Below are 12,405 nucleotides of genomic sequence, written 5' to 3' on the forward strand. Positions count from 1 at the left end.
TGAACCCACAACCTCGGCATTAGCAGCACCACGCTGTAACCAGCTGAGCTAATCCCCCTGATTAGTATGGTACAATGCCGCAATTTCCTCTTAGGCAGTGATCATGGTTCCATCTAATTGATGAGCAGTTCTGTAAGCATCAGAACCAAATTTCCTACAAATGGTTCTAAAAATACTTTTCTATAAATATTATCTCACAGTTGATTCATTGTAACATCAAAAAAGAAATGTGAGCTCTAACTGAAGTTTCTCCTACAGTCAAACTATTTATAATGGCCATCTGAGAATCCTCTGGTGTCTCTGAAAGCTCATGATGTGCGTTTTTTTTTCCTGAAGTAGAAGATTTTTCTCCACTATCCATCTGCCTGTTTTCAGGAACCTTGGAACTTCTGCTTTTCTGTCAAATATGATGAAAATTAGGCAATGGGTTCAAAGAGAAGAAGCTGAGGCATAAACAGAGAGGTTACATAATATTCTGATAGGAAACCAGACTAAGTTAGGATTGATATTTATTGAGATTAACTTCTCAAGTTTCATGAAGACTGTTAAAAGTCTCTATATGTTGTAGCCTAGCTCTGCGTTTTTCTGAAAAAAAGTTAATTTAACTGTTTTCAACTGCTGCCTTGTTCAGCTGTTGCAAGTAAGCTGATTCATAATATGAGCTTTTGTGGAACAAACAATGTAATTAAAGGCAGTTGCTGTCTGATTTTGTGAGGCCTGATTTAATTCTCATATTTTGATAATGTTACTCCGCAACCACAGTTAGTAGCATCCTTTCTGGAATCCTAGGGGAATAGCTTCTGAACTTAAAAAGTTTGAGTTTGTTTGGTTTGGTCCGAGGTTTTGACTGGTTTAAGTCACTATTTCATTTGGCTCTGAAGAATTCTGGTCTACAGTTTGGTTCAGGATACATTCTTGAAAAGCACATGAACACAAAGTGGACTAGATTCACTTCAATTTTTGCAGGATTTCCTTGACAAGCCTGGGAATCTCAATATGGGCAATGAAAATTAATGGCCTGCTGACATCTAGACAGAAGGCCAAGTCACTGAAAGATTAGATCATAAATACTTAGCACTATATTCTTCGCAGTTTACAATTTGGAGATGGAGGAGGAGACATCATTAAAAGTGGAGTACAAAGTCTTATTCTTGGTAATAATCATACAACCTCAAAAATAGATATGCGAGGCAGAAGGTACTGCTTTTTCAGTTTGCGAATGATGCTATTTGACAAACCACATGGCTAGGTTTCTAAGCAAGTGACATTAAAGCTAAGTTATAAGAGTGACAGGATCAATTGGTCTACTACATATCCTTTATTTGCTGTCATTCTATATGCAGAGTTCAGATTCAGGGCCAATTCTGCAAAAGCCAATCTGTTATTTAACAATATGGAAAAATGGCTCTTTTCAGATTTATCTAGAGCAAAAGCAGTGAAAAAGCCTTTGCCATTCAAAACACATCAGTACCATCTTTCACCACGCAAGGCAGGAAAATAGCATTGAACTATTTTATTCGTTTTTAAAATACTTCTCTTTCTTTTAATATGGATGATTAGAAGTTGAATTAGGCATGAGAGGCAAATTTAATCACCATTCTGACATAAGGAAATAGTTCATTTAAAAAAAATCTTCCTGTTTTAATATGTACTGCTGCTTTAAAAGACTAAACTACACTAAATGTACTACTTTAAATCACCAGGAGAGATGGCTGAAAGAACCAATAATAATAATAATAAAAGCTCTCAAATTTCAATTACTGAACACACATATTCATGAAAAATAGTTGCTCTTCCAATATTTTGCTGTAATGGAATGGGCTCCAACTTGCCTCTTTGGAGAGGTTTATGGAGAGGAGGTCACACAGCCTCCTCTATTCAGCAAATATCAGATGATTTTGCTCTCATTTTAAGGAGGTCTGAAGATATGCATTTCAAATATAAAACAGATGCCGTTTGTTTTGCAAGTATTTCATTTCTGCCTCCCAAAGCAAAAGCAAATTATGAAATGCGATGAAATAAATTTCCCTGGATCAGAATGATCTGTGTGTGCTTGAGATACAAATAATTGTTGACCGGCTGAAGCACTGTACATTATACTGGCTTCATTATTATACTACCAATACATAATCTGACCAGAGAAACTGAATTTCCAAGGTCATCTTACCAACCTAGAATTTGCCTTCCAAGATTATTGCTCATAAGAGGAAATTTTACAGTATTACTTTAGTGCTATTCTCCTTTAACCACTGCACTTCAATGTAAGTGTTGCTGTCTAAGCAAAACATAATAATAACTACTCAGAAAGAAACAGTTTAGCAATGGTACTTCTTGGTGACATGTTCAAAGATGATCTACCTCAAGAGAGCCCTGACTTGAGCTTGTGGACATCTACATAATCCAAATAATAATCAAAATAGTTGTCTGCTTTTTTAATAACCCATTTTTTTTTTCAAAATAACTTTCAAACTTCCTCATTACAAGACATAATACTGATTTCTTAAACTCAGCTGTATTTTTTGGCTTTTAATATATTCCCTGCTAACCTATTCCATAAATCACCTTTGTATCGCAGTTCTTCTATGCCTTATGTTTCTTGCTTTCTTCATTTGGAAATTATCTCACAGCTTTTCAATTACTTATTTTTATTAAAAAATTTCAAGTAAATAAATATCTTTCATAATGTTAAAAATATCTGCAAGACCAATCCAGAAGAAATCCTCCTTTTTTTTTCAAAACATCCCCACACACCTCATACCTGAGTTGTCTAAATAGTTGATATAAAGCTTAGAACCGTGAGAATCCAGATAAATTTGCATTCATCTCTGTTTTCTCCTGTTTTGTGAGCCTGACATCATGCAGCTCATATTCCATCTCAGACAATCAAACAGATATCACTGCTGCCTAAATTGGTTTTTCCTAGGCTCTAGGAATCTTTCTCTTGATTCTTCATCAGGAAAAAGCTGATATCCACCTTTCCCAGGTGTATGTACCTGCCCAAGACTCAGTTTTCAAGAGGTGTTAAAACTAGCTCCTCCTACAGTAGGTATTTTTAGAGGGCAACATACTGTTTTCTGTTGCTTTCTCTTCTTTTTGCTAGAGCGTACACAGATAGACACAATTTGCCTTTGCTATTACGATCCATGACCCTCCGCTAAAAAGAAGGTGGCTGAGCAGCAAGGAGAAAAGCTGTGTACTTACTTGCCCTGTTGTCCCTAAGACTTTAGTGAGGGTCTGCTCATACTGTACGCTGAATCAAGCAGACATTCTGGAAGAGACTGAATAGTCTGTTGCAAACCAGGAAGCCACTGAGATGCTCAGCTACAAACAAGACTGAAGGGAAGGCTCTACATTACAAAGAGGAGGAGACTGGATTTGATTTCAAGACTTTTCATTTAGCAGTTTTGTTTTTCTCTTCAAAATATATCTACTGTCTTCCATTTGGCATTTCCGTATTCTGGTAAAACGGGTTTGGGAGCCTTTGGATTTGCTCACTTCAAAGAAATTCTGGAGCAGTAGTACCTGAAGCTCTCTAGCCAATTAGGGTCCCTTCAAAGCCATGTTTCTACCTAGCAAGAAAAGGATGATACTCTTTCTTCAGTGATTCCTATATTATGAGCAAAACGAGAGATTTTATATAAACAGTACTGCAGTCACTGGGGAGACCGTTCCCTAGCAACAGTTTGTTAGAAGAAGAGAGCCCTTAAGTATGTTGCCCTTTCAAGGGAAGCCCTAGGGGTTGTAAAGCCATGAGCCATTAGGGACTTACAAAGTAGCACAGTCAGTGGGCTGCTGCACCAGGAACAGAAGTGTATCCAGGCTCCTATGGCACTAGAGAGGATGTTCACTTTGAAAAATCCAGTTCTTTAACTGTTAAGAGCTGCTTTTCTTCTGTCACTTACTGCACAATAAAGGCTGCTACGGAATTTGCAGAGTGCGATGAAAACACTAAAGCCTAAATCACAAAATCCATGCATTCCACAAGGCATATACTGACCTCAGAACAGCAGCAAAAATCCCTTTCTGCTGGCTGATCAGAAAATAAAGCACATGAATTAAAGGGGAAAACAAAAATCCTCTCTCAAACAATCCTGTAAACCTTTTAATATCTCTTATTTTCAGAGACTTCTCTTAAAACAGGCATGACCCATGCCCACTGAAGTCAATGGGAAAATTGTGAACATTTTGAGTTTTGCAACCTGCACTTGTACTCCAGGCTAGCCAACTTATTTATTTATTCTTATACTGCATGATACCACAGCATCAAAAAAGTCAGAAGGGAAGGTGGAGAGAGCAAGTCACTAAATTCTAGTCAGAGAAAAGTCAAACTGAATACCTAAACCTGAACCACAGGTAAGCCTGACATGATTTACCTCTTTTCTTTTAGGTAACCGTACTGTCACATGAACCATTCTCCTGCTCAGAAGTAATTTAATGCTGATGTATACTCTGCAGGGAAAGCAGGAACAGACAGCATGATGCCCACAGAGGCCCAAATTCTAAATTGCTTCTTATCTGTAGCCATTCTCACTTCTTTTTTCAGGCAAGAACTTAAAGTAACTCTAAGGGTTTTGTAATGATCACTGTCTACTGAGGAGTTACAAAAAATAGGAAGACTTAAACTGTAAATCTAGAAACAGGACAGTGAGGGGGGAAAAAAGATAGATAAAACATGTTGGTTCAGCACAATCTGAAACAGATTAGAGAAAGACACGCTGTCAACGCTCTCTGAATGAAATTCTCAGAACTTGTTACCTTCTCGCTTTTCTCTTCCGATCAATAAATTCAAGAAATTCCATTAGTCTGTTAATTCACTTAAATAATATTGTACGTCACCTATCATAATGAGTAAGGCTGACAACACAGCTCTGAACGAAAGAATGCAGTTCACAAGATGGTCCTTTTCCTTGACTACATTTCTCACAACTTAGTTTTATGATTAGAGACTTCAAACTTGTAATAAGCATGGGAGATCAGATAGATAGCTGTTTATTTAAACTCTTCCATTTTAAAAAAGATTTAAGTTGTTTTTTAAAAAAAAAAAAAAACTTCCCTTGTCAATGTGATATACTTTATTTTCTTAGTCAGCACAAATTAAAATGAGCTTACTGTTTGCACTGCACCATCATGTCTGCTGTAAGGCTGCAAATTCCATGAACAGCTATAAACTTACAATGCCAGAATATCGTCAGCCACTGATGCTGTGGCTAACTTCTAATGTGCATTATTTGATATTTACTTTGTTGGGTGAAGAGTCTACAGAATGAAGAAAAAACTGAAATTCTCTTTCATCTTACTAGATTTTGAAATTCAAGTTAAATTCAGTTATTTTCCTGATGCAGCTGGTTATTCACAATAGTATGTTTTTGGATAATATTTTATGTGGAGTGGAATTCCTGCCAGGTTTATAAAATTCTTCCAACCAAACTGACCTGACATTTCTAGTTAAAATACTGCATTTCAATATTTTCATCACAGAATATTTGTTTGATTCAGCATTATATTCTAAATAATAAAATATTACTATAAAAGAGAAGTCAAAACAGTCTCAAATCTAAACAAAATGAACAGAAAAGATAACACTGTTATAGACCACATAACTGGAAGGAAATATTTGGGGATTCTTTTTTTTTTTTTTTTCCTTGATATACTTAGTATGACAGATGCAACAGATAACAATGTTAGAGGATTTATATGACAGCTAGTCACATTGTCAGTTTCCTTTCTATATTTACTCCATGATTACAGAATGAAATTAAAGTTTAATGACCAAGACTGCATTCTGTCAGTCCAAGCAAGCATGGAAATACTGCCTGCATGATCCTATTTTCATCCAAGAAAAAACAGGTCTAAAATATTTTGGATGGCAGTGTTGTAATTAACCAGTTTTACTAAATGAGCAAGACAAAGCTTCCAGCATCCCTCAGTGAGTAGCTGTGAAAATAACAGATACATAAATAGGTAACTCCCTAGAAAATACTTTCTAGTTGCATAAGATTAGATTAACACTTTACAAATAGTTTTTGATAATGCTGGACCACTTTCTTTCATTTTTTTGTATTATATATAAACAAGAAACTTCCTTGGTTAGCATCTATTTCATTTATTTTAATTCATTATATAACTTATTGGTTATAATTGTTTTCATTTTTAGAGTTAATATTAGTTCAGTCCTTTAAACTTCTTGATTGTATTTGATGAAAATTACAGAGCTCAGAGTTATGGAAATAAAAGGCAATGAAATTCCTCATCTCTTCTCAAATGATTAGTAACAGCTATACCATTCAGCTCTTTGTGAAGAAGAGGATAAAATGGCACAAGCATTCTTATTTTAGAACAAGTCCAAAGATATACTGCTAAAGGTTTATTTAAAGATAATTGTATTTTCAAGTGACATGAACTTGCAAACATTCAGAACATCAAAGCCGATAAAACAAAGACAAGGTCTATTTTCTATACTGCAGCCATTCTGTGAATACTACTTAGAGCAGGTCCACATTTAAGAAAAACAGAATTCTTAAGGGAGCTCTAAATTATAACAATTAAAGTTAAGGAATTTGAAAAGAGCAAAGTCAGGACTCAATAAATATTTTAATTGTATGTCAGTCTGGCTCAGTTGGCAGTGAACAAAAGCTGTTATAATTTGAAGGACATTCAGTAGCACATTATGAAATTATTTTATACTCTAAATCCATTTTCTAATTAATTGATGTCAACATTAAAAGACACCATTACAGCTAGTAACATTACTGGCAAGTTCAACAGCCAGGGCAGAGACTAGACAGACGTGGAAAATGTACTATCTTTTTCTAGGACAAAGCTAAGCCTTCTTATGTGGGCAGTTTGGGGAGAAATACTGAAAATGTAAGAAAAAACTACCCATTTTTAATTGTCTTATATGTAAAATGTAATGAAAGCCTTTTAAAAGGCTGCATCTACAATTATGAAAATACTTCTGTAAAAATGTAATGGGCTACTGACAGGAAAAAAAAAACACAGAATTTAAGAAAAATTCCTATAAACACTACAAAAGACATATGCCACTCATTTTGCAGATGATAAATTTCATATGCATATAACAACATAGAAGCTTCTGCATGCCAGTGGTTCATTTAGCCTGTGCTGCATTTCCAACAGTTGGATGTTTCAAACAAATCACCAAAACCTATAAAACTTTTTTTTTATTATTATTATTATGAAATACTATAGGACAAAGCAAAATTTCTTCCTACTCTTACTTGGAGCCAAATTTTCATTCCCCTATCCTCAGCAAAATGGACTTGCTTCACAATGGTTCCATTTAAGCCAGCAAGTCCCCCTGTGGTATAAAACATTACCCAAAGAAAGGTCGCACTGATTATCTATTTCTGCCCTGAAACATTCAGAAGTCAATAGATCCTGGAATATTTTATCAGTCTATCTCACATTACAGAAGATACTAGGAAAAAAAGAAAATAAAAATAAAACAATTCCTTGCTCTTCTCAGTGAAGACGTACTCTGAATTGAATGCAGCAAACAGTCAGAGAGAAAACTCTGCGACCACAAAAACACGTTTAAACAGAGACAAGAAAATCTGCTCACATTGGACACTATTGTTAACGTTGAAGAAACTTTAGTTTAGGCAGACAGGAAACATGATGTTGTCTAATTCTGCAAAAGTGGCACAACCACTTCTTATTTTCATACAGGAACAGAATAATGAGGCCATCCCTTCTGTATAAAGGGAGACAGAGAAAAGAAATGACCTGAACTTAGCACTGTTATGACACAGACTACCAAAACACGTTATTCTCTAGAGTTAAAAAAAAATCAAGTGTCTTAAAAGAACAGTTTCTGTTGAGCAGTTTTTAAAGGTTTGCCTGCATTAGGACTTTTTATTTTTTTCTGGCTATAGGGTACAGACATATGGTTGGAGCTGGGGAGTTCCTGGAGGCATTTCTCACATATCCCCTCCCTTGCTTTTCAGCTGCTATCTAACATGAACTGACTTGAATACAATGATAAAAATGGTATCATGCACAAATATCTATACAATAATTCAAGCAAGAAACTAAAAAATTAGAAATAAACGAAATTAAAATATAATCCTAGGGATAATAATCTTCCCCATATCAGATCTATTAAGTTGAGAAGTAGGAGACTTATTTTGGGTATATTCTACAAATCTAGTCTAGAATCTACACTTCTACCAATTGCCAAAATGTTACACGTACAAGATCTGCAACTCTCAAGAACAAAAAGAAAATTCAAGGCAGGAGAAGCCACTAGTAGACACTTCTCTGGCTAAAGGGAGCTTCATTTAAGTCCAATTTTACTCACCACACTTAAATGTTCCAATAGGTATGCCACATCAACCATGTCTGCCAGAATAAGAAGCCTTGTGACAGCTGCAAGCAGAGACCGTGCTGCTTGGACAACAGCTTGCCTCTTGGGTAGGTAGCAGGGATCACTGGTAAACTCCTCTGCTGATACCTTTAAGGCTTGACCTGCAAAATAGATTCCCTTAGAATACATTCCAACACTCAGGGGTGGGGGGAATAGTTAAAACTCAATTAGTTATTTGGCAAATCAAAAGTATTACCAACAGAACTAGCAAAATTTTATTGCCTTCAAGCTTTGAAATGAGAGGCAGTTATTGCAGATCATACAGAATAATTCGACACTGAATGATATTTCCTTTCTGTTCTTCTGATTCATTTAATTCTGAAATAATTCCCTTGGCAATCATACTCTTAACTGGACATAAGCAGGCCAGAGATGCTATGTTAAACATTTCTAGACGCTTTTTTTTTATATTACTATGTACTTCATTGTCTCTACTGTTAAATAGATCTTGGTCACAGGAGGGTCACAGGAGGGAACCAAGTATTGTTCCTCTTATTATAAACGTAAGTTAATGGAATGAAAATCTCATATGCCCCAACATCTGACTCCAAAACATGCAAAATCTATCCAACAAATCCGGTAACCATGCCTTTACATAACAATATACTACTCTCCATCGTGAAGTTTTGCAAATCAGACTTGAATGAGAGTCATGTTCTCAACAGCAGCCATTCTGTGCAGAAAATAAAACTCCAGGGGCACAATCTAAGATCTCGGGTTCAAACTCATCTAATAGCACATACAAGAAGCCCCTATCTATGCAAGTAATGAATTGTTTTCATTTTTCTCCTTTATCATTTATTTAATTATATGTACATTCAAAATAAAATCACTATTAACAAGCAGCAATAAGCATCTTAATCTTAAATGCAAACATTATCATCTGTTGTCCAGATAGTCAAGTCTCTCACATAAGCTGAGAAAAATCCAGACCAACTTAATTTCAAAAACATCTGCTTTCACTGAATACCCCTCCAGATGGAAGCCTCATTTGGCTGAACTATTTCAGAATATTAAAGTTCAAGTTATACTGTGTAGACAAAATTGTACAGCAGAGCATTTTCATGCAAGGAAACTGAGAGAAACATAGGTGTGAGGCAAACTTCAAATTACCACACCCATGCACAGATCAGTCTGATAGATGTTACTACATCATTTCTCAAAGGTACTTCCCAGCTAAAAAACAAAATGAAGTACCATAGTAAGTAGCGCAGGGCTGGTCAAGTTGCTCCAAGAGTCCCGAGATGACTTAGCACATTGCAGCAAGTGCTCTTTATCACCAATAGGAAATGCTTCTTAGTGCATAGAAATGCTAGAGAGATACAACAAGGACCAATTGCCACGCTTCTCCTTTGGGGGAAGAAGTTTATGTAGCATTTCAAAAAAAAAAACATAGAAATAAAGCATGAAATGGTCTTATCAAGGTTGACATTTTTATCAATTTCTTCCAAGCTAGCATGATGCGTTTCTGCTAATGTGGCAGCAATGACAAAAACAATGACAAACAGCTGAGTTTACTTCCATCATTCTGTCACTTAGACTATCCTGAGAAAAGAAATGCCGTTAAATTCATTTCTAAACGCACTGCAAACTATTATCACCTTACTGGTTATGGCACAACTCTGAGAAAACTGGCTCTCTAAAAGCACTGGAAAAACTTGCTGCACAAGCACAAATGGCTAAAACACATGGCTGGCCCAACTCTCTACATCAGTCTGTAAATCGAAAAAGGATGAAAAGTAATAAAGTGAATAGTTTCTGCTGTGCTAAAATTAGACAACATCATTAGAAAACACAGTGATTAAAAGATTACATATTCATGAAGCCAGCTCTTCATATGTTGATAACTGCCTGCTTATCTTAAACTTGTCCTGTGTTTTGGATGCATCAATAAAACACTTAAATTTTGATATTGCTCCAGGGTTAAACATTGTATTTCTTAATCAATATTATTTCTACCTACATCTAAGTCTTGATATAATACAAGGTACATTTTTCCAAGCAGTCAATTGTACCACAGATGTTTTCCACACAGAAAGTCAGAGTGCAGAAACATGCAGATATTTTGTTGCTCTTGTCTACAAACTCTGAACAAAACTAAGGACAAAATATTGCCTTTTGAAATAACGCAATATAGTATCCTTGGCACTGTATAGCTTTACTCTAAGGTAAGAAGTCTGGACAGGGCTCATGCAGCAATGCAGTTGACCTGTCTACTTCAAGCTATCTGGTAGTAAAATCAAAGCTAGAGTCATGCAAAGAGTTTTGCTAGTTTTGCTATCTGAATCAAGTATGTGTTTGTGCAATCTCTGGAGTCCTCAAATCAAACACTAGGCAACTAGATTTATACAGAATACATACAATATGTAATTTACGTATATTCATAGAAATACATATAAACATGAGGGATTTCCTGTTAAGCACACAGAAATATACTTCCGTGTGTTTCCTAAATGAGAATTGAGGGAGACCTATTGAAGCATATCAAGGTTTGCCCAACTGACACGATATATGACTCCATTTTTCAGAATTTAGGTAAAATCAAGATGTTCTTCCTAGAAATTGTATTTGAGCAAAAAAAAATGAACAAATGTTACAGAAAAATCTATTAATTACAACAGAGCCCACACACCAGCACTATTAGGCTGATTCTCAGAACACTGAATATATTCAATATGTCGAGGTTCACTAACTTTCTAATAATCCCATCTTTGAAAACAGTGCTTGCTGTTTTGCTTTTAGATTTGTTAATGTCATTGTTCAAATAAAGGATCAGAATTTATTCCGACCATTCAAAAGAAAACGCCTAATGTACTACTGTTCTTTTACATCTTACACAGTGCCTTATGTCCATGTAATTGAACAAGTAATATAGATTTTAATAACAATATTTCACTGCTTGATAGTACTTTATTTCTTACCTTCAGTATAAGGTAAGAATTTAAAAGAAGAAACCCCACATTAAAGAAAATATCTGATATTATTGCATTTTCTCTATCAGTACTAAAAACCAGTTATTCTTATTTTAAAAAGATAAAACTATTCAGAGTTTTCAGAAACTAAGTCTTTGTTAAAACTGTGTATTATCCACAAAAAGAACAGCCTTCCTATAAATCAACTCAGTCCTAGTAAACTTTCATTTATAAGCTGAAATTTACTTAAATGTCCACTTCCACTTCTGCACTGAGTTGAAATTCTCTATCAGAGCATAATTCTATCTAACATTCATAGATATGTTTTATGTATCTTAACAACGTACTTAGCAATGTCCATAAATAGTAAGAATCACACTAATTTGAGATCAGTTTCTAGCACCTGTTATGTCACAAACCAGTGAAACTAAAAACTATTCATTTCTTGTACTCAGGCCATCAAATCAAAAATTTCTTTGGTAATTGGCAAGATGCTGCATCACAGCTGTGCATATCCTAACAGAAAACTTACTAGAAATAAAAATCATATACTAATCAAAAAGACTGATTTTTAAGTTTTTCCATTTCCCCATCTGCAATGGATAGAAACATTTCTCTAGATGAGTAATATTTTCAGTACTGGTAGCAGTTTCAAAACACTGGTTTGAGCCCAATAATCATTAAAAAAAAAAAAGTAAACAGAAAACTTCTTACATGCATGTATATCTTTAGATATACTTTTAGGGAACTGATCACTACATATGCTAGTAAATTAAAAGCAACTTCGGAAGTTTTAGTGGTTATTTAGGATACAAATTCTGGAAATTCTTTGTGATTTAATAAAGAGATAGGAAATATAGTGCATTATAATTCAATACAGAGTAACATGAAGTTAAAAATTTTGCTATTTCTTTTCTCTTATGATTTTAAATAGAAATAAAACATTCCAAATTTCTCAGAACAAACTGTTTAAATGAACAACCTGACAAACTGTCTCCATTTTATTTTCATATTTAACTGCCATCTGTTTATTCTGTCAATTATTGGTTTTGAAGATACTAAGCTGGACATGGTATCTTTCAGGCTGTAAACAACAAGTTAACATCA

General features: G+C 34.9%; 1 protein-coding gene across 4 annotated transcripts in view; it reads right to left on the bottom strand.

The window, feature by feature from the left end:
- The window catches only part of CTNNA3 (catenin alpha 3), a 456,698-nt gene that overhangs the window by 415,506 nt on the left and 28,787 nt on the right, over positions 1-12,405 (bottom strand). For all 4 annotated transcript variants that reach the window (XR_009959014.1, XM_062580676.1, XM_062580675.1 and 1 more), the window contains exon 4: positions 8,321-8,487. Coding sequence is in view for 3 of the 4 variants with exons in the window: in XM_062580676.1 (XP_062436660.1) it covers positions 8,321-8,487 (167 nt within the window). In the remaining variant the exon portion in view is untranslated. The remainder of the gene's footprint in view (positions 1-8,320; positions 8,488-12,405) is intronic.

The sequence above is a fragment of the Rhea pennata genome, chromosome 7 (assembly GCF_028389875.1).
Source record: "Rhea pennata isolate bPtePen1 chromosome 7, bPtePen1.pri, whole genome shotgun sequence".
In the NCBI taxonomy this organism is placed as follows: domain Eukaryota; kingdom Metazoa; phylum Chordata; class Aves; order Rheiformes; family Rheidae; genus Rhea; species Rhea pennata.